This window comes from Tasmannia lanceolata, unplaced genomic scaffold, assembly GCF_043159265.1.
Source record: "Tasmannia lanceolata isolate RefF3 unplaced genomic scaffold, GAP_Taslan_0.1 ptg000012l, whole genome shotgun sequence".
In the NCBI taxonomy this organism is placed as follows: domain Eukaryota; kingdom Viridiplantae; phylum Streptophyta; class Magnoliopsida; order Canellales; family Winteraceae; genus Tasmannia; species Tasmannia lanceolata.
In genome coordinates, this window is record NW_027518689.1 from 51,041,551 (window position 1) to 51,064,979 (window position 23,429).

A 23,429-nucleotide genomic window follows, 5' to 3' on the forward strand; every position below is an offset into this window, starting at 1 on the left:
ATAAGCTGCCATGCCTCTCAACTTATTCCTCAAGCTGCCAAATTCATTAATCTACTGGTCACATTTCTCTTCCATCAATATAGCTATTCATAAAAAAACATTTTTTAAAACCTTGCATAAGCTGCCATGCCTCAACTTATTCCTCAAGCTGCCAAATCCATTAATCTACTGGTCACATTTCTCTTAGATGACCTCCACCAAAACTGACTTAATGCATTTTGAAACCCGACTAAACTTACCAAAAGTCATAAATGTAACCAATATGCGCTGTCAAGTTTTAGCCCAAACATGACCTAGGGAGTCGTAAACTTAATTGTGAAAACACCATCCTTCCAACTCGACCCAACTCAAAACCCACCTAAACTCATCCTTAAAGTCATTAAAATCACCAGAACACCCTTTAAATTAAAAACAATCAAACTCCTTAAGTTATCTTTTGAAAAAAGCTATGATTTGGCCGACACTTTGAATTTCTTGTTGACACACGTGTCGTGTCGTGTCCGACACGACACCTGTGTCCACATGTGTTGACACTCCTTTAGACACTTTCAAATGTACTGCTTAAGTTTTAGTAACTTTATATATATGTACATGTTTAAATGTGCCACTATTTCTAGATTTTTAAGGGTTTCCATGTCAGATATCTCATATCCGTGTCAAAACTCGGCACACGAATCCTTATCCACAAATCATGATTATATGTAATTTCTATTTTAGCCGTGTCCCCGTTTCTAAATTTTGGGAGTTTGCCGTGTCCGTGTCCACAAATCAAAGCAAAAAAGTAAAATAAAAATCAAACGAAGTGAAGCTCTTTGGAGTCTAGAGTCTAGACTCCCTTCTCCTCTTGTAGGCTGCACTTGCATCATTGTTTGAGTTTCAAATCTCTTTGTTTTGTTTTTTTTTTTTGCTGCTTTTGTATCATTTGATTTTTAGCAATTAGGATTGTACGGGACTTCAAATTTTTTTTTAAAGATTTATTTTTAGGAGCAAAGCTCAGCGACAGAGAGAGATTGTATGGAAGTTATAAGAGCATACTTATTTAAAAAAAAAAAAAACGCTAAAATTTAACTTGGGACCCGGACCAACACCTTAATTTTTTTTTTTTTTTTTTTTTTTTGAAAATTGACACCTTAAATTTTATTAATATGAAAAAAAAACAATACAAGAGGGGAACATGCTGCCTTACCTCTAAGTCCAAAAGATAAACTAGAAACAATATCAGTTACTTCTATAAGAGCATGCCACTTGGTTACCTTCTATACATTAGTGGCAAGTAGTGGGAACTATAAGCTTCACCAAGTACTTGATCTCATCCTTATAATAAAGAATCGACCAAGGGATATTTCCTTTACCTTGAATGCTATCGACCAAGACCTGGCTATTGGATTCATTCCACACTCCATGGATCTCCATAGTCTTACAATATCTAAGGGCATCCGATAAAGCCCTACATTCGGCCTGCATGTTAGTTCCTTCTCCATTGTAACGAGAATAAGCAAGGATGACATTAGCCTTACTATCCCGAAAATCCCTACTATACCATATTCTCCTGGGTTGCCGTAAGAGGCACCATCAATATTCAACTTGATACAAGATTTGGGTATTTAGCAAATGACCCAAATACTTAGGTGGAGAGATTTTGATTTTATCAATGCCATTATAAGCAGACACTTGCCGCTCTTATATTTTGGTAATTTGTAGGGCAAGTCTTAGTATAGGAAGCATCTTTTTCGTTTCTATTGTAAGAAGAAGCTAATCTTGTACAACGCACAATGATCTGGTTAGATATTATTTCCAGATTGCTTAGTTTTTCTATCAAAGTTAATCTTTTTTATTACCTACATTTATGTCAAAAAAAAAAAAAACATTTGTCAATTTTTATTTGCTTCTTTCAACCTTGAGCACTGATGTTATCATTTTTTTCTTAACTTAGTCACACTTTTTCCATTAACATCAGAGATGGGTGTGGCCCCATCTCATAGTCTTACGGTCTATTTGTTATGGTTTGGCATTGTATGTCAGACGATGATACTGCAATTTCAAATGTCCATTAGGAAGCTAGTTATGTGGTGAGCAGCTTGGAAAGCTTGGTCTTGCTCTAGTAGAGTGATGTAGCCTCCAATGTTAAAAAAACAAAGAAATTTAACTTGATGCTGTGAAGATATAGAAGTACCTCTATATGTTAAATAGAATGCTCAAGGAAAAAAATTGACTGATTTCATTAATGTTAAACAGCCACAGGCCGACCTACAAGCTACTACACTCGCTCGCGGTCCATCCATTTTCTTAGTTCAGCATTACACAACTCACAATTCTCAAACTTGTTAAAACTTAAAAGACACCCCCTTATGATTATTTAGATTTAGCTCTACCCTTTCTTAGTAAGTAATTATTTTACGTAAAAGATTACCCAATCCTTATCCAATTCTAGAAAATCTTTCTATTCTTGCAAAACTACATGATAGGCTTTCCATACCAACTTTCCAGCAAATCTGACCACTCGTGCAAAATCTGCAATACAAGATTTCCATTTTATACAGAATGTGCCAGCCTGTACAAATATCCATATTCTTAGACATGCTACCATCATGTAGGCATCACAATAGATGTTGAGATGTGCTTACTATTTTTCTAAGATCTGCATAGGCCCATCCATGCCCGCCTTGTTTAGAGGGGTTTGGGTCTGCAACAATTTTCTCTCGGCTGGCAACAATTCGACTCTGATGCATTGATAACCTTATGATATCTTCTTCAAGTTTTGGACAAAGATATTGCAGAAACCACTTTTGTCAAATGAGGTATATAGAGTAAAGTTCAATACCTTTCTTCACATATCCTTTTATGTAGTTTAGAAATTCTTGTAACCAGATTTTCCAGATGTGCATATCATGTTTTCGAGGGAAGTTCATAGGATCATTGTGCACAATGTATTCAAAACACTGTTTCAAAACTACATACATGCATCAATCGTCGATTCATCCAAGTCGGCTTCCTTTTGCCGTGGTTGAGCTCTTGTTCGAGTACGCTATTTTTCTCTACGAAGTTGATCAAAACTTCTCTGACTCTCCCATGTTATGACCGCATCAACCTATTACTTGACTGCATCAACCGAGTACTCAACTGTGCCATGCCAAGTCAATGAGGATTTGCTTTGGCTGGGTTTTGGCCCACATCCACGTTTAGAAACACTGGTTCAAAAGCCTCCTCTTCTTTGAGAAATCCATTTAAAATTCAAGTTCCTACAGTCCTAAATTCTCGATATTGAATTTAACCCGTAATTAATAATGAGACTCCATGTGCTAGGTACTTTTCATCCTATTCCCTAGATTCTTCAATTTCTTTGTCATAAATTCTCTTAGCGAAATTCGCTTATCAATCCTCTTCATTTAAATGTTCATCAGAAATGAACTCTTCTTAAAATTTCAAATAATCTATGCCCTCTTGTTATGGATACTTATCGTAGTCTAGATCATCAATGCCTTTCGAAAGTTGTTCATAACTTCATCTCTAGTAGCTTGCTTAGTGTATATGAACTTTTTTTTCTTTATTGTAGGCTTTACCTTCGATTTTGGTCTGTCGAGGTAGGTTCCTTATAAAGATACCTCTAACATGAGGATTTGGCTGTTCTGTCTCACCTCTACCTCTGGTATCACTTTGCAATTGAGTAGAAGATGGTTTACGCCATACTGACGTTCCAATTAATTGATGGAACAGTGAATAGGATTATCAACATTTGTTGATTGAACTTCAGTTCATTCTTGCATTAATACTTGTGTTTCTTGAGCCATCCCATCTATCCGCTTATCCATGGCTTCTAGTTGCCTCATCATAACTAGAGAGAGATGTAACATTGTTCCTCCTCACATCAATTTGGTACTACCCATAGAGAGAACAAGGGAATAAAGACTGATTTCACAGACGGAAATAACCACCAACCTTATTTAGAAGCTTATCTCCTTTGGCTTCTAACAAAAAGAAAAACCCTAAATAGTTTGGGATTTTTCCTTAAAAACATGTTTCTTTTCTTGAAAATTTCTGGAAAACCCTAAGGCCCTATTTGGATTGCAGGAATTTTCTTCAAAAATTTGGAAGGAAAATAATTCTAAATTTTCTTAACTTTTTCAAAAATATGACTTTAACCAACCCTAATTTTTACTTGTGGGACCTTCAACTCAGACTCAACTAAGCCTTTGTCCCAAACTAGTTGGGATCGGCTAATGAGTCCTTTAGAAAATTTTCATGAAGAAGGTGAAAGAATCTACCCGGCTCTAATTGACCAAGTCTAATCCTGACACTAGTTGGGTTCGTCTACATGGATCATTTTCTTCCATTAATACCTTTCTAATCTAAATTTAATCATATCATTTCCTCTAAATTGAAGGAAGAAAAATTTTTCCCAAGAAAAAAATCTTCAGTTAAAAATGTTTTTCTTGCAATCCAATCCGGGCTTAATTTTGGAATTTTTTCTATAATTTTTACTAAAGCCTTACTTTTTCTTTAAAAGATAAAAAAAGGAATATTACCTGGAAAAGGCAAAACTTCCAATTTTTACTAAGAGCATGTTTGGATCTAGGTGAAAGAAAATTATGGAAAATAATATTTTCTTGATATTTTTACTGTTTTTTACTAAGAGCATGTTCACATGCAACAATTTTCTGGATTTTTTAATATTGTTTGGTTCCAAACTTTCTTCCTCTCCCTTCCTCATCAATATCAGATTCCCTATATTGCACCTCTGCAAGTCATCATCTTCCCCATCTCCCTTCTCTGTCATCTTCCCTTGATTTTCTCTCCTAATTCATATTCCCTAGATCTCATAACATATGCAGTTTCTCATATTTCCTCTCCTCTCTCCTTTCTTTCTCTCCTGGTGCAGAAACGCAACACCTTGCCTCTGCAATTTCTCCTCTCCCAACCTCTACTTCCCCACTCCAGAAACCCTACTGTTATATAAATCCTAATTAGAATTGCTTTTAGAACGTCTCATGTTCTTTTATCTGAATCTCTCAAATGCCTCCTACATGGCATCCATCATCACTGCAACTTTCTTTCTGGTGTTGCAGTTTCAGAAACCCATGTTAGATCAGCATGGGACTAATGACACGTTACTCTGTGGTACTGACACAATAGAAACTCAACTCAACTAAGCCTTTGTCCCAAACTAGTTGAGGTTGGCTATTCATTTCTGTGGTACTGACACAATAGAAAGTGCTCTAAAAAACAAAAAAACTATCCCATATATCCAAAATAGGAACAAATGAATTAGTAAGTCTCCTAAATATGGATCACCAACTGGATCACATCAGTTTATTTATGAAAACACTAGAATGTAAAATAGATTTCAATCTATGTATTGTGGATGATATGAGCTTCTATGACTTAGAGGAAACAGACTATGGACTAACTGAAAATCAACTTAAGAAGCTGCAAATAAGCAAAAGAGAGGAGGATGAAATCCCTTGTCAAAATTGAGAAATTAGAGTCGCCCTTGCCTAAATCACTTTCCCTTGTGAAAGTCTTGTATAACACAATCATCAATCGAGATTGAGGCAGAATATCTGTTCTCATGTATTTGTCCAATTGAATGTAAATTTATTTTTTAAAATGGGAACAAATAACACTGTTCAGAACAAAGGTATGATCAGGTGAGATAGAATGGGATACAAAACCAAAACTGGAGATGAATAAGTGGCCATCATTAGCAATTGTAATTTTCTGGTGACTGATATACTGATGGATGAGAGAAATATTCTTGTGTACTCCAATCCATGGTTTTAAATTTCGATCGAAATCCGAAATTTCGAACTGAAATTTCGGATTTCGGTGAGTAATGACACCGAAACGTACCGAAATCGAAATTCTCGTTCGAAATTTCGTCGAAATTTATGATAAAATATTAAAATTTTATTCTGTTAAAGAATTTCGATTGAAATTGCCGAAATTTAGTCCAAAAAAAAAACTGGATTTCATGGTTAATACCAAAATTCGCCCGAAATTTCGGTTTCGGATAAGTTCGAAATTTTAGCCGAAACTGAAATTTAAAACCATGCTCCAATCATGTGACTAGATGCACCAGAATCTAAACACCATACAAATGTAATAGAAATAATGATTGAGCGATCAGAGTTACTTGAAAAGCCAGATGCAGCGAGGGTCTGTCGAAATAACACTGATTAGGGCTGTTGAGATGCTCCAACCAAAATCTAAATCCCATACAAATGGAGTAGAAACTAATGATCGAGCGATCATAGTTACTTTAAAAGCCAGTAGCAGCGAGAGTCTGTCGAAATAACTCTGATTAGGGCTGTTGAGATGCTCCCTTGGGTCATCTTCTGAATAGAACCAGGAGGTGGGTGAGTCGTAGTTGTTGTCTGGTCTATGCGTGGAATTGGGGTAGGTTGATAAGCATGATGAGCTCCACCACTGACCCAGTTGTCCTTGCTGCTTACTACCTCCACGAGCCTCAGGTCTTTTGAAGCACTCAATAATGATATGTTTTGATCACCAAAAATAGCGGCAAATATTCCTCTTCCTGCAGTTCAATGTTAGGCTTTCAACTTAAAACCATAGAATTGAACCTTACTGAAATAAAGCTGTCTCTGTTTGCCTCTATCACAATGGAGAAGAAATATACTGAGCGGAGGGAGGTCCCACATTAATAGTGGCTTATGTGTGGATCCACATCTCAACACAACATCTAATAACGGATACATAGCTGACTGTAGATCTAACACTTGTCCTTGAATACTAATAGGGCAACAAACAAGGGAGAAACTTTGCTAGCTCAACCAATTAAGTAAACATTGGACACGGGATCGGAGGTTCTTTTTCTCTCGTCCTCGTGGGGTGGTAAGCCTTTTTCTTACTAATAGAGCGCTTTTAGGGGCTAGCAGGCTTTTTTTTTTTTTTTTCCCGGGCGGGCTTGACTTCCTTCACTACGCTCATGGCGGCCCGGGCTTTTGCTTACTGGCGCTTAAGGCGACCGAAAGGCTGGCTTTAGACAGGCTTACTAGCAATTAAGGAAGACTTCAAGCTCCTGCTATCTGGCCTGAAGGGTTTATGTCATTTGCCCATGTTTTCTCAAACTCTGGACGTACTTGCATGAGGACTTGATGTCCTGTTTTGTCCATAGTACCCTAACTCCAGAAGTAATGCGACTGAATGTCCTTACTCCACTGGGAAAATAATGCTCACTGCTTGAACCTTATTCCTTCATAGTAAACTATCCAAAAGCTCAATAAGTGTTTCGAGTTTGTTCAAAAGGTCATAATATACTCAAATAAGTCAGAGAAATCAATTTTAACTATGCAGGAATTTTAGATCAAAATATGATGGTAAGTTGCTCACAAATCAGATGTTAGCACAAACCAAAGAACCCTCCAACAAGATTCCAAATCCCAAAAACTGAATGAATTTTGGATCCTCGGGTTTTCTTAATCCAACATCACAAAAGGTTGAGATCACATACCACAAAGTGCTTTCTCATTGCACGAATTTAATGAGGATTTCCTCAACCAAATCTCACAAGAAAAGGCTGGAACAGTCCACAAAATCTAATCTGATAGGTCGAAGCAATCGAAGACAGCAGTCTGATTATATTAAATTATTAATACGATTGGAATTTGTAACGACTCGGATTTTTACTGCACGGATCGCTACGGGCAACAAAACATATTTATTCCTGTAATTACACAGCGTAAGGTTAAAGTACATCCTGAACTTACAAAAATCTCAAGTATGACATATTTAAAACCTTTTTACATCTGAGGAGATTGACTAGGTTCATCATTTCCGTATTTCCTCAAGTTGCTTTCACACTTCTCATAACTAAGGTTCCTCATTGACAAATACTCCCGCATCCAAATTTTCAAATCATGGCGGGAAAAAGTGGGTTAGGAGAGCAGGTATATAGAAGTTTCGATAAGTAGCTGAAATCAATAATAAGAGACACTTTTATAAAAATATGCAAAATTTGTGTAGAACATAATGTGAATTTAAAACTAATACTAATAGGATTTTTTTTTATACAAACAATTTAACCAGATAGTAAAACAAACCATTTAAAGCCCAATAGTTTCCAACTGTTTCTATTTCTGAAGTTTCCTGTAACGATCCGCCTCACCCTCGTATTGTCCGCTTTGAACTTGGCCCGCTTCCGCTTTTGGGTAAGTTGATGGCTCATAGGTACAAACACGTCACACGAGAGAGACTATCGCACATTTACCTCTTCCATTTCTTTCATTTCTCATTTTCGTTCAAACTTTTCGTGCATATGAAATCAAACATTTCATTTCATTTTCCATAATGAAACACATTTTATCATTTTGAAACAAATATGATTTGATATTTCTCAAATGTAAACAATGAATATTCGAAGTAAAACAGATAAGAAATATCTGAATAAAACAACATATAATCATATCCCCATCACTTTCATTGAGAAAAGATACCAGTCGAGTCTATCTATCACCTGCCTTATCAAACCTGAGAAGTGGGAATTTGAAGATGCTTGACCTTGAAGATGACAACGATCAGGAAGAAGTGATTCTCCTAGCCTTTTCCTTTTTCTCCCTCTCTTCTTCCCTTTTCTTTCTCCTTCTTCCTTTTCTCTTCATGGCTGCTCTATTTATAGGAAAAATTGAGGGGAATAGTAACATGTGAATAGTTTTTTTTTATGCATAATAACTGTTATTTTTACCGGGTATTACAGGACTTTTCCTGTCCGTTCAGTGCCTTATTAATAGAGGGGGGGAGCAGAAGGGATAGCGTGATTAATGGTTCGGAACTCAACCGTACTTCACAATGAGAGGGAGGAGGAACAACCCTTAATCGCGTCTGATTTCCCAATTGAAGTTATGGTTTTCTCAATCCAATCTCATTCAGAGGGAGCAACCACCCTATGGGTGCTCAATGATGAAAATCAAGCCCAAGGTTTTAAATCTCGGTTTCGGTTTCGGTTTCGGTACGAAATTTCGGACGAAATCTTGTAAAAATTTCACCGAAATTTCGGAAATTTCCGAAACGTTTCACCGAAATTTCCGAAATTTCACCGAAATTTTGTACTTCACCGAAACGTTTCACCGAAATTTCCGAAGTTTGGTACTTTTCCGACTCACAGTGAATTTCGTTTCGGTTTCGGCCGAAATTTAAAACCATGATCAAGCCACACGAAATTCCAGATCTAGGCTCCGAGGTATGGATTATAGTCACACCAAAAGAATGAAGCAATCTCCATGGCTAGATGGATATGACTTTCCTCTTGAAAATTGTCCTAGGTCCTCTTCATAAGTTGTTGATGCAGATCTTTACTAGCTCACATACCCTGCCAAATCCTATGAACTGAAGAAATTAGTGAAGAAGAGATGGGAAAAGAGGAAAGAACCCCAGGCAAACCACACATTGTTTGAAGAGTGAGGAGTTCAACTTAAGTCTTACACTTTCTACCCTTTTTTATATAAGTTAAACCAAAGTACACCAATTTCCCATTGGCCATACACAATTTCTAGGAATCCACCTAATTGACTAGCGTACACTAATGAACATATGTATATATCATATACAGAGGTATTAGTTCCAATCGAACCCCACGACTCATATACTCCATACTATGATGTATGTAAGTCCCATATAGATGCTACTCTCCACCCCGAGTTGATTTTATTCTATGATTTAGCCGACGCTTTGAACTTTCAGCAGACACGCCTGTCAACGTGTGTTTGGACAAGTGTTGACACATATCTACACTCCTTTTGACACTTGCAATTGTACCGCTTGAACTTTCAGCCTTAATGTGGGTGCATCAAGATATTATTGTACCCATAGTTGTTAAACTCTTAAGAGTCATACGAATTAACTTTCGAGTCGAGTTGAGTCGCTTGGTTTTCGAGTCGAGTAGTATGACGACTCGCCTTTGTTGAAGACTCTTACGAGTCGCTGCGAGCCGAGCCAAAAAACTAAGACTCTTACGAGTCAAGTCAAGTTGCTGGGCCTGGGCTTTCTTGTTTTGATGTTTGAAAACTTGTAAGTTGAAATTTAGAACTTAATTGCTATTTTAATGGTTGGCAATTGCATTAAATGCGAAAAAAGACAAAGGAGGTATATACAAATAAAGAGAGAGAAAAAGAAAGAGAGGAACAACCCCACTGCAAGGGTCAAGGAGGAAAGGAATCAAATAGCTCAACTCTCTCCCTAGAGACACCATCTCTAGCTAAACTGTTCGACACACCATTAGCTGACCGCTTAACACAATTGAAAGGAATCGATGCATCCCCCACCCTGTCTTGGATCTCATCGAAGAAAGAGGCAAATCTCCAAGGGAAGGAATGAGTGCCACTAAGCCACCTTATCACATTGAGCGAGTCTCCTTCTACCACTACCTTATTCAATTCTTCATTCTCAAGAAACTTTATTCCTTAGTAGATAGCACACACTTCAGCTTCATTAGTGTCTGCGACTCCAATGGGACCCGCAAAAGCCTATTTCATTCCTCCAAATTCATCCCTCATGACTCCCCCACAATTCTGGCAGGACCAGGGTTCCCCATGCTAGACTCGCCAAAGTTTAGCTTCAAAAATCCGTGTGCGAGAGGTTCCTAAGTCTTGGACAATCTTGGGTTCTTGGCCTGAACCACTACAAATCTCCTCCCAACCATACAATAAATCATGGGTGGATGGTTTTCACCCATGATTAAGTTCCAACCAGAACTCAATTATTTTTGTGCATGAGAGTTACAAGCATATAGTTATTTATATTTTTGGCGTAGTGCTTTATCTATATGATATTGGGTTATATTTTTTACAGGCTTCATTTTTTGATATGTAATTATATTTTTTCAATTAAATTTATGTTATTGTCAAAAACTCTTACGAGTCACGAGTTGTGTCTAGTCACGAGTCATAAAATTAAGAAATCAAGTCACGAGACACGGGTTGACAACTATGATTGTACCGTTTTAAGTGAAATACTACTTATTGTTGAATATTGTGTTTGCATCCTCTTCTATCAGTAGTTCTTATATTATTAATAACTCTTCTTTAATTAATATCATTAATCCTCTTTTATCATTGTGTTGGCATGTCAGCTAGCGTCGTGGGTTTGCTCCCCATAGATGCGAGTTCGATTCCTCTTAGAGTTACCTGATGCACGTGGTTTACGCGTGATTTCATGCATCCGTAGGGATTAGTCCCGCCCTAAAAATGGGGTGGGGATACCCTATGTCATAAAAAATAAAAGGAAAAAAATTAATATTTGTTATTATCCCCCTTCCGCAAAACCAAAATACTAAACACACTTTTTCTAGTATTATATTCATTTTATCATATTGGTATTTCCTTCTCGATGCATATGGGAGACTGAATATAATTAGACTAGATTGATGAATAGACTGTTATTTGATTATCTCATGTTTCTTTGAGACGTATAGATGCTTAATTCTAACATTTATTAGTTTGTTAAATGAATACCATATATTTTGTTGCAAATTATATAATGTGGAGTGATAAATCGACCCCCATATATTTTAAATTGACCCATTCTAACATAAAACGTTAGGGCATGTGAATAAAGTTGCCCGCCGTTAAATACCGTACAAGTGTACAACTCACACGACCTAAGGTTTTCCGTACAAGGGTCAATTTAATATATATGTGGGTCGATTTATCACTGCCCTTATGTAATCAGTAATTGTATAAGTAAGAGTACGGGCACCCCTTTCTAGATTATTAGGGGTTGCCATGTCGGACAACTCATTTCCGTGTCAACACTCGACAAATGAATCTGTGTCCACAGATCATGGATTTTACTGCTTGTGAATTGAATCAAAGCAAATGAATCTTCATGACATGAATCACAAGTATCATTAGACAAAAGTTGACTACTAGGAAAATGACTTGGAGAGGATGGAATTCGAATAGGGATAATAGAACACAATAACATGAAAATGTGCAGGAACTGTTTCATTGGTATCTGCAACTATACATGTCTGTGTGTGTATTTATACATATTTGTATATGAATATATATGATATCTATATCTATAGTACATATGCATGTAAATGAAAAGTCCAAAAAATATACACTCCTATATTGCTAAAATTTAAAAAATCCAAGTCAAAATAAGGTAGAAACTAAAAGTTAGTGCCCATCACTCTCAAAACCTTCTTGTATATTTAGATAAAGAAATTTTAGAACTTGTCCAATCCTCATAGCAAACTTCAAACTAAAGATGGGACCGATTGCTGACAATGCTCCTGTCTTCTAATTTAAAATAGTCCTTGGGTCTGCATTGCAATTGGCTATGCATCATCAAGATGCAGAGACTTCATATTTGAAGTATCCGAAGTATGTTTAGGATTGCATGGATTATGATTCCCAATGTGTAGATTCATCTATTATTTGGATTCAATGCATCATGCCCAATATTTCTCTCACCTTTTATTTTTTTATTTGGAACTGGGCACATCTGAATTTGTATGTAAGTTTATTGGGTTGACCTCCCCTGCTATACACAATAATTACCAATGTTTAGACATTGATAGTTTCTTGATTTAGCATTTGTGATCATTGTTCTTATGTGATACTTTAACTTTAGATCATGGTTTTAAATTTCGTTGGGACCGAAACCGGAATTTCACGAAATTCGAAATTTCGTTCTGCCCAAATTTCCAAAATAATAAAATAATTTTTTTTCTTTACCGGATTTTGGCCGAAAATTTGGGATTTCGGCCGAAACTGAAACCAAAACCGAAATTTAAATCCATGCTTTTCATAGATCGGCAAATAATCCATTCCATATTCAATGTTTAAGCATTTCTTTCACCTTTCTTAAAGTGCTGTCTGCGGGTTCTTATTATTTGTATTGGGATGAGATTCAGGCCTTGCTGATCATGATAATTACCATGAGTATTGTCGTCTTCTAGGGCGTTTCAAAGTGAACTACCAGGTATCCTATATTTTTTTGCCTTTTCTTTACTCGAACGCGTGATACCTCCCGCTGCAGATATTCCACTTTGCTATAATTAGGTTGTAGTTTTTTTTTATTAGTGATTTTTAATGTTTAATGATAGTTTGCATGTGTGGTTTATTTCCTTGAACCCATGTGTTTTGTTCCAACTTTTAAGGCCAAATGGGATGATATTTTATTTTGATAAGGAACACTTACTGATTAGGAAGAGAAAATAATTACAGAAATTATACTAAGGGCAGATATTGTGCACGCAATTCATTTTGGTAATTCCAACTTGCCTCCAACTGCCTGCACTTTTTCTTAGTGCAGGTAGTAAAATTATAAGCGATCCCTTTAAATCAAACACCTTTAAGGTATAAGTACACAAGCTTAAATTTTCCAATTGGGCATGAGCCTTAACTTTTCCTGAATCTTTTACGCCTAGCCGCCACTCCCCCCCCCCCGAATTTAAGAATTTTCTTTAACTTGATATATCCAGCTCCCCTTTTCCCTTGATATAGGCCCACGCTATAGGATGATCCAAACCGTCCATTTGATGGGCCACAACGTAAATATGTTGTGCCCCCAAAAATCATTTCCATACGATGATCTTAGCCATCCGATCTATAGGGAAATTGCATATTATGGAAACCTCTATAGATTGGAGGGTTAGGATTATCATATGGAAATGATTTTTATGTCCCCTGAGCTGAGGACCCCATCCCACCCGACATTGGGTGGCCCAATCTTTATGTCCCCCTGAGCCTAAGTTGGGGATTTTTACTTTTGAAGCCTTGAATAAGTGGAGTTTCCAATCTCTCTCTCTCTCTCTCTCATGTTTGATTTGTTTAGTATGAGATGAGTTCTAAACTATCCTCAACCATCCTTCCAATGCTCATCCTCCTAACCTGCGCACTGCTCTACATCTGTACCTCCATCCTCCCCCTTTACTCACTTTCTTCAAAACCCTCTATCCCAAAATCCCAAACCCACCACTCATCAGACCTAAATAACCTATCACCTCCTTGCGATTTCTCCAAAGGACAATGGATTCATCAACCCCATTACAAACCCTTCTACACAGAAGACTGCTCATTTCAAAGAAATTCTTGGAATTGCTTGAAAAACAAGAGAGAAAACATGGAAAAGATCAATTTGTGGAGATGGGTTCCCGAAAAATGTGTTTCTCGCGAATCGATCCGGTCCGATTTCTGGGTTTTATGAGGAATAAGAGAATTGGCCAATTGGGTTTGTTGGGGATTCCCTAAATGAGAATTTTTTGGTTTCTTTCCTCTGCATTCTGAGGGTTGCTGATGAAGGGGCCAAGAAATGGAAGAGAAAGGTTTGTGATTTTTCTCCCTTTGTGGCTTTGTGATCAACGTATGTTTTATTGCTGAAACTAAAACGGATTAGAACGAAAACCGAAACCGAAAATCAAAAATCGAAAACCAGAGAATCTGCTGATTTTCAGTGATTTCGGTTTTTCAGTTAAAACCGAAAAACCGATTTTGGTTTTCGGTTCGGTTCGGTTCCTCCCCTATTCGGTTTTTTCGGTTCGGTTTTAACCGAATAATCACCCCTACCAATGGACACACGTGATCCCTGAGTAGCATTAGAGGAGACTTCTTTTTATTTCATTTTAATTAATCTTCTATTATATTTAAATGTTATTCTAGTTGGGCAAAAAATGTTAAAGTTTATTCTAGTTGGACAAAAAACGGTATTGGTTTAACTTTGAGTAGGGGGCTTAAATGAAGCGTAATTGTGTCATTTCACCTTTTATCTACCTTTTCATAAAAAGGAGAAGGGAAGGGTTCAAATTTTGGGTTTATTCTAGCTTCTATTTTTTGGAAGAGAGCTCTTCTCTTAGTTGTCCTCCAAAACATGGATTTGGAGTGGAGCTTGGCTGGATTTTGGAGATCTTCCTTTGGGTATTCGATTATCATATTCTCTTTTTCATATTTCTTGGTTAGGGTTTTCATCTGCTGTTCAAGTGAATTTAATCTTGCTCGGTCAATTTCTTTTTTTAAAAAAAAAAATTGAATTTAATCTCGCTTAATCTCTTATTTTCTTCCCTTGATTTTTTTTCTTTGGGTACTTTTGGTTATTGTTTTATTTCGTAGCCCACTTGTCATAGGTTATTTACATATGTGATTTTTTTGGATGTGCTCCGGCAATCATCTTGGGCAGATTTAACACGTAAAAGCCTTTATAGGACTGCATCAGTTGGTATCGCATCTTTGGTAAGGCTGAAATTTTGTTAGAATAAATTTTATATTGGTGCAATAAGAGCTTGGGGTAGAGGGGTTCTCCAAATCCCTCCTGTACGGATGAGAGATGAATAAATAGAGACACTTAGAAGGCAAGTTTAACAGTATTACGGATGAGAGGTGAATAATTAGAGACACTTAAAAGGCAAGTTTAACATTACTACAACGATTGGATCACTACGAGGTTCAAGAGTGTGTTAATAGAAGTCATGCATCAGAAGAGCTAGAGTTTAACCCCTTCTTTGACCGCATTTCGCGTATTGAACCAAATGAGTCCTAGATTTTTCCAATTTGTTGAAAGAGGCCCAAGGGATTTTGATTGAAGGTTGATATCCTTGCTTTTTAGAGGGGACAGGAACCTGAAGATTTTTTTTTGATTTTTTGAACTCTCTGGAACGGGTGTTTGATTATAAGGATGTGCCAAATCATTAAAAGTTAAAAAAAGGTGGCCATCAAATCGAGGAAAATGTATCAAAATCGAGGAAAATGTATCAGAATGTTGGGAATGACTCAAGGCAAGGCGAGAGCATATGTGGAAGCCAATGATCAGTTTATGAGAGTAGATGAAGAAATTGTGAGACAAATTTCTGTCACACAACTATTCACAACATTTATATATGATGATATACATCATTGAAGAAAGGGGATCAAGGTGTGGATTATTTCGTGAAAGAGTTTCATCATCTCATAGCCCGAAGTGATGTGACAAAGAAAAGAGCAGATCATGACACGTTTTGTGGGAGGACTGTGCTTCAATTGTATTGTTCGTAGGATGATGCATATAATCAGCGATCAAGGTAGAAAAGCAACAAAAGATGACAACATGACGTAATGCGATCAAGATGGTGAGGAAAATTCCAATTGTGGGGAGCATGTTAATTGCCAGAGTGACAATAAGGGCAAAGTAGTTTGTGTACGAATCCTCGAGTCTTTAGAAAGGGGAAGCTATCGATTTCAGCAGGTAGAGATGCGCAAGAGGCTATAATGCATCAGTATGGTACGAGTGTCGGAATCTGACACAAGTATCGAATTTTGGATTCAGCAAACCTCAAAAACAAAGATTCGTGGATTCGACAAAATATTTTAACCGATTCTCAAAGTTCAATGTTTTTACATAATAATGTGGTTATAACAAGTATTATATTGAAAATTTTAGTAGGTTAAGCAAATTTGATGTTTTATTTTCACTTAAAACACTTACTATTAGGATGGATAAAACTGCGGTGGTTGTGAATTTGTCGTAGTAGTACATAGAAAACATATAAAAGAGATCTAGAAGTGTCATAGCTAATACTGGAGTCTTGGAATCCGACACGTGTCTGATACTGTTCTTCGCCCATTTAGATGAATCCATGTAGCTTGGGCGAGAAAATAAGTATATACTAGGCATGCAAATCTTTAAGGAGGCATAAGTATATTCTAGCCATGCAAATCTTTAAGGAGGGCATTGTTAAGTGCTTTAAATTCCTTGGATTTGGGCATCTATCACTGGACACCAGGTTGTCCAAACAGACAATTTGTAAATCTAGACAAGGAAAATATGAGGAGGAAGACGTCGGTGATTCAGTCTAATGAGTCATGGGGTAGCAGATCAAGTGGTCAACTTTAGTTGCTCTCAGTTTTGTTATTTCTTTTCTTAGATTTAAGTACACTGTTTATGTACTGCATGCTTGAAACCTTATGCCTGGATGTGCTCTGGCCACATACAACCGGAAAACCAGCATGGAGTACTTAATCATAATGTAAAGAAATTTTAAGCCAAGGATGCTTGAGAAGAGGTCTAACTGGTATCTGGGTACTGATTTGTTCCCCTAGGCCTTCCAGTGATAAGGTTTTTTTTTGGTCCGCCAATAACAAATGGATTTGTTAATTACGGATTGACTACTACTGGCTCTGTAGGTCTTACACTGGATGTTGTATTCTACGACATGCGAGCCAAAATGTATTTGATGCCAACCTGCTCAAAAATGCTATTATTTGTTTGGAAATGGTGATTGTTGTGGTGGAGCCTCGAGGAAACCCATTAGATAAACTTACATTATATGCTAATTTGGGTCGTTTTTCCTTCGGGATCGAGCATCATTGTCTTTATGTCTTTTAATGGGTTTGCAGTGTATCTTATCTTTCATTCACATGTTCGCCACCTTGAATATTTTTGGGATCTCCTATATGGATTTGGATGTGAATCTTGAAGTGAATGCTTTAGCCTAGTTGCCTTAGTTCCATGTACAGTATTAAATGCTCGCGTTGCATCTAAAGAATGGCCTCCAGTGCTTCAATTTTGATCTGTATTGCCCTTAGTTTTATTATTGTAGTAGTTTATTGATCTAAGACATATTAATAACAAAATATGAATCACCATTGTCTTTTGGTATGTTTATTTGGCATCACACATGAACCTTTAGGGGCCGTTTGGATACGCGGATTTAGATTCTTGGATTTTTAGAATCTTGGATTTCCTCGAAATCGTAGAAGGGAGACGAGAGAAGGAGACCGTCTGTTTCACTTCTCTTTAGAATCTTGGATTTTAAGTAAGAAATCCAGGTTTTAGAAATCTCTCCCCCATCCCGAGATTTCTAAAACCGGGAAACATGGGATGATCTACTCTCTTGCTGACGGAAAAAAGGGCGAGAAACCAGAAAACTAAGGCTGGTCGCCTTCTCTCACCTCCCATCTACGATTTTGGGGAAATCCAAGATTCTAAAATCTGCGTATCCAAACGGCCCTTAAGGCCCTTAAGGCTCCCGTGTCATGACTTGTCGATGCAATGCGAGGAATGTGCATCTTTACTGCCCTAGACCAAAGTATAGAACTGCTTTGACAGTTCGTATTATGTTTCAAAAGCTATATGCTCTAATTATAACTAGGAGGATGGGTTTGCTGGGAATGTTTTGGCCACTGTTATAATGGTATTTCCACTTGATATAGGGGTCAAAATTGTACTGAGTTTGTTGGCGGCTATTCTTTAAGCATATTTCCAATCGAGTATGATGGGGTCATTATGAGTATTCTGGGTTTAACTGTTGATATCACCACACAGGTTGTCAAGCAGGATTTTTGTAGTGATATATAGTTTATATACTTCCAGCAGTATTTTGGAAGAATTTTGTTAAAGAGACTAAAATGTCATTTTGAAGAATGGATCCTTATCTCGCTTTGTGACATTTTGTCCTGATTATGGAATTGGTATATTTCTTTGTTTCCCGAAGGTTTTGTGCATTTTCACCCAACTGCTCAGTGTATCTTGGGCTAATTGTGTTCCCTTGCTTATTTGAGTGTATAATTTTGGTGCTACTGAACATAGTAGGATGCTGTTAATTGAATGATGGTCTTTCTGGATCAAATTAGTTTCTGTTACTCGTGCTCTGTCAGTTCTCCTAATTTCGTTTTCTGAAAATTGCATGTGAGATTTTCTTGGTAGTTCACATTGATGTTTTTCTATTAGGCAATTAACAATGACTTATTCAAATTTAATTTTTCATTTATATAATATATTCAAATCGTAAATTTTTACGTATCATTGTTTGAACTGTGGAATTGTATTGTTGTCACAGTTGTCAGAGCTTGTGAATGTAGAAGGCTATAGCGACTGGATACGCTTAGTAGCAGAGTTCACGTCAAAGTCTCTGCAATCTTGGCAGGTTCCGTTATTGTTTCCTGCTCTCTTCTTTCATCATTTTTTTTTGAAAGTGTAAAGTATTGACTTCTTAGCGATTACCATAAGATGATGAGCTTTTGAACTTTCAAATACTTATTCTCCAATTGTTTCTGTTTGTTAGTGGGCCAGCAGTAGTGTGTACTACCTTTTGGGGCTTTGGTCCAGATTGGTGACATCTGTACCCTATTTGAAAGGTGATACACCAAGTCTACTGGATGAATTTGTACCTAAGATAACTGAAGGTTTTGTCACGTCAAGGCTGGACTCTGTGCAGGTTTACATATTTTCCCTTATGTTTCCTTCAATTTACTGCCAATTGACATACTTTAAAACTTCACGTACTTTAGGAAGTTGACACACTCACATTTCTCTTTTGTTTATGGGGTAATTATTGCAGGCTGGATTTCCAGATGACCTATCAGAAAATCCTTTGGACAATGTCGAACTTCTTCAGGATCAACTGGAGTGCTTCCCTTACCTCTGTAGATTCCAGGTTTAGATCTTCATAAATGGCCTTATCAAACAAGGATTGAAATTTCAGTTTTGGTTTCGGTTTTGGCCTCAGCTGAAAATGAAATTTCGGACAAAATCTTATAATTTCAGCCGAAAATTTTAAATTTCAGTTTCGGTTTTAAATTCAGTCCTGGATGAAATCCGAAATTTCAGTATTTGGGCTGAAATTTAAAACCATTTTATCAAATTTAAAGATCATGTTGAAATAAACTTGTCTTTTTTTTTTATTGGTAAATAAACTTGTCTTCTTCTTAACTATTCTATTAATTCTGAGCTGCTTCTCTTGCGAGGGCAACATTCTTCAGTTTATCATCGTATCTATTAATCGTACTGCTTATAGAAAGTTCCACATTGCTTACAAAGTCTTTGTTGGTTTCTCCTCGGTTGCAGTATGAAAGAAGCAGTTTATATATTATAAAGATTATGGAGCCTATTCTGCGAAGTTATTCAGTATGTTTGCTTGACATTTATTTATTTTCGAAATATGGATTGGTAATGGTTTTTCCCATAGGACACTTTATTTATATCAATTGTTCATTTAATATTGCAGGACAGAGCTAGGCTTCCTCCCAGTGGAGATGTCAACGAACTTTCAGTGATTGAAGGACAACTTGCATGGATAGTTCATGTTATTGCCGCCATTCTTAAGATCAAACAGAGCACTGGTTGTAGGTAGGGTAACATCTTTCTGTGTACACATTTCCAGTGCATATGATATTTATAATCTTATTTCACTTTTGTTTTTTTGCAGTGCTGAATCACAAGAAATAGTTGATGCAGAGCTTGCGGCACGTGTTTTTCAATTAATAAATGTCACGGACAGTGGATTTCACACTCAGGTCAGGACAGAACGCAATTTTCCAGGTTTAAAATTTATACTTTAGCTCATATGCTTAGCTTGAAATACCACAACATGTATAATTAATTATTTTTATCGTATGTATACATACTCATCTTATCTATTCATTTAAATAAGATGAAAGCAAAATTGGCATGGTTTCCCAGTCCACAATGTGTTTGTTTCAAAGTTCTTCTTAGGGTAAGGACGGCTTACACTGGTGACATTCGGGAATCTGTAAGGAGTGCTTTTACATAAACTAGCAGAATCTGAACTGGAAAGAAAAAGACGGACTGTAGGTAGTTAACTAACAGAATCCAGGTTCACTTTGTAGGGGATTTAAGGTTAGGCTGAATCTGGACTGGTTAGGGTTCTTGGAATATCTTTCGAAGGTTGGAAGCACACACTAGATCTACAGTCCATCTCTGTTTATAAAATTCCCAGAGCAACACTTCTAATTTGCACAAGAAATTCAGAATTTGAGTTGATTGTGAGGGTTAGATCAAATCCAAGCAGTTCTTGGGTTCAGAAAACCTTCGAAAACAGTCTAATATTGCTATAATAAAATTGAAAACCGAAAATCAATTGGAGTTGAAAATTGGAAGCAAAGAGAGAATAAGCTTAAACAACTTGATACCCTAAGATGTGGGCTCTCAACGATGGAAGCAAATAAAACCCTAATCCCACAAGCTTCTCATTTAAAACTCAATGAAAATAAAAACTAGCGACAAAACACTAACATGTGCATGAATAGTGAAACCCTAAAACAGATAACTAGTTCATCCCAATTTCATTAATATTAAGAATCCCAATATGACCAGTGTACCCCTATAAAAATAAGACAATTATACGCATACAAATAAAAGAGAAAACCTAATGCACTGCTAATCGGACCCACTATCATAATTAGTATCTTTTCTGATTTTCATGAAGGATGGTCCTGATCAAATGGGTTAGAGGGTAAAATCTTAACTTGATTGTAATTATGTTACTATGAGATACAGAAGGAAAAAACAAATAAAGAAAGAAAAAAAATGAAAGGACTCTCCCCATGACTCGTGTCTGGAGTGGCCAACCTGCATGCGCTACGTGTTCAGTAGCAGCTGGGTGAACACGCTGGCCCAGTTGCTCATTAATGCTCTGTTTGGTTGCCGGGTTTTTTTTGTTCCTGGGAGTTTTGTGGGAGAGTAAGTTAAATTTTGGTCCCATCCCATGTTTGGTTGCCTTTTAGCACTAGGTTTATTTTAATCCCACTCTTGTAATGATTACTTGTGGGGTGAATTTTTTAATCCCACTTTTGTAATGATTGCCTTTTCATCCCATCCCAAGATAAGCCCAGGAACAAAAATAAACTCATGAATAAAAAATAAGCTTGAGAAGAATTTTTTTCGACCCAACAGTTCAAGCAACCAAACAAAGGTTTTTTTTTTTCCCACCGTATCTCCCAGGGTATTTTTTTCTCCCACATAACCAAACATGGGATTTTTATTTTACCAGGATACTTCCAAGACTTTTTTTTTTCCCACCTATCTCCCAGGGTATTTTTTTCTCCCACATAACTCCCGGGACCAAAAAAAACCTGGCAACCATACAGAGCATAAAGCAACCAACACATGGCAGATGAGAGTTGGCCATCTGGGAAGTGCATCTGGATGGAAAGTCTTCAATGCATGGCTCATAAAGAATAAAGATGTAAAATCCAAGGGCTAAAACCACTCTTTAATAACAATAATATTCAACAACAGTCACAATGCTCCAAACCAAAGCGGCTCATGTTTTCTTATATTTGCACTGCTTTCCTTCTATATTGGTTGATGTACTAAAATTTACCATCATTGTTTTCTTGACAGCGGTATGCTAATATCAGTAAGCAAAGACTTGATCGAGCTATTATCGCTTTCTTTCAGAATTTTCGGAAGTCGTATGTAGGTGATCAAGCTATGCATTCTAATAAGGTAAATTTCTGTTTTTGGCCTCTCTCTCTCTCTTTGCTATTTGCATATATGTTGAGCCTTCTTTCTTTGATGCAGCAGTTATATGCCCGACTATCTGAGCTTCTTGGACTTCATGATCATCTTGTATTACTTAATGTCATTGTTGGAAAAATTGCCACGAATCTCAAGTGCTATACAGAGGTAACTATACGACTCATTTTTCTTGTCGTTTGTTTGTTCTAGGAGTTGATTTGGCATCATACCATGTTTCATCTGTATATGCAGAGTGAGGATGTAATTGAGCACACTTTAAGTCTGTTCTTGGAGTTGGCATCTGGGTTAGCTTTATTACCTTATGAAATCTGCTTATGAATTGGAAATTCAAATTTCCTTTTATATTGATCTTTAATTCTTCATTTTTCTCAATGATATTATATGTTTGACGACTCTACCCTTGTACAGATATATGACTGGAAAGCTTCTCCTAAAGTTGGACACGATCAAATTCATAATTGGGCATCATACTGTAATTTCAATTACCATGTGACTTGTTTAGTTTATTCTGTAGTATTTCTGGTTGCTCTTGGCAGTGCATATTGATGGAACTACGGATTACTTAACATTAATTTCCTGGTCTTTTATGTTCAGAGAGAGCACTTCCCATTTTTGGAAGAATACAGATGTTCTCGGAGTAGAACAACCTTCTACTACACTATTGGTTTACTGATCTTTATGGAAGATAGTCCTGTGAAATTCAAATCTTCTATGGATCCACTATCGCAGGTATATGAAGTCCTTTATATTTTCCATTTGAAATTTGTTCTGCCATGTATTAGAAAAATGAGTCCTTTTTTACGTTCATTCTTTATAAATAAGCTTCTATTTTACTTCAAAATGCCTTTCTCGACATTCAAATCTTAGGTGACACAATATTATTTCAGTTTATTGGGCTTGCTTGAAGCATTGCCAGCTGTATTCTTCTATGGGAAGCATTTGTCTCTTTCGGTGTCTGTAATTGTATTTTTTGATGCAAGGAAGAAATTCCAGCAAAATATAAGTAAAAAACTAGAAAATAAAAGGAAGCAACTTTTGCCCTGTCTAATATTACTGATTTTACTTCGAATTAACCGTTTTTTAAATCTGAAAATCAAAGCAAGTACAAGAAAAGTTGTTTGATTAATAGAATGAACAGCATCACACCACTCGGGTGTGATAACGTTACATTAGCAAGCATGTTGGTCCAGTCTAATATTGCTAATTTTACTTCAATCTTA

The 23,429-nt window shown here is 36.7% G+C and overlaps 1 protein-coding gene across 4 annotated transcripts in view; it reads left to right on the forward strand.

Moving 5' to 3' along the window:
- The window catches only part of LOC143888435 (ARM repeat superfamily protein), a 77,751-nt gene that overhangs the window by 22,490 nt on the left and 31,832 nt on the right, over nucleotides 1-23,429 (forward strand). For 3 of the 4 annotated variants that reach the window (XM_077392859.1, XM_077392858.1, XM_077392857.1), the window contains exons 10-21: nucleotides 12,872-12,939; nucleotides 18,767-18,853; nucleotides 18,992-19,144; nucleotides 19,268-19,363; nucleotides 19,774-19,833; nucleotides 19,934-20,055; nucleotides 20,135-20,222; nucleotides 22,072-22,176; nucleotides 22,252-22,356; nucleotides 22,441-22,493; nucleotides 22,618-22,681; nucleotides 22,804-22,938. In XM_077392859.1, coding sequence (XP_077248974.1) covers nucleotides 12,872-12,939; nucleotides 18,767-18,853; nucleotides 18,992-19,144; nucleotides 19,268-19,363; nucleotides 19,774-19,833; nucleotides 19,934-20,055; nucleotides 20,135-20,222; nucleotides 22,072-22,176; nucleotides 22,252-22,356; nucleotides 22,441-22,493; nucleotides 22,618-22,681; nucleotides 22,804-22,938 — 1,136 coding nt within the window. The remainder of the gene's footprint in view (nucleotides 1-12,871; nucleotides 12,940-18,766; nucleotides 18,854-18,991; nucleotides 19,145-19,267; nucleotides 19,364-19,773; nucleotides 19,834-19,933; nucleotides 20,056-20,134; nucleotides 20,223-22,071; nucleotides 22,177-22,251; nucleotides 22,357-22,440; nucleotides 22,494-22,617; nucleotides 22,682-22,803; nucleotides 22,939-23,429) is intronic. The other variant, XM_077392860.1, reaches the window with a different exon arrangement.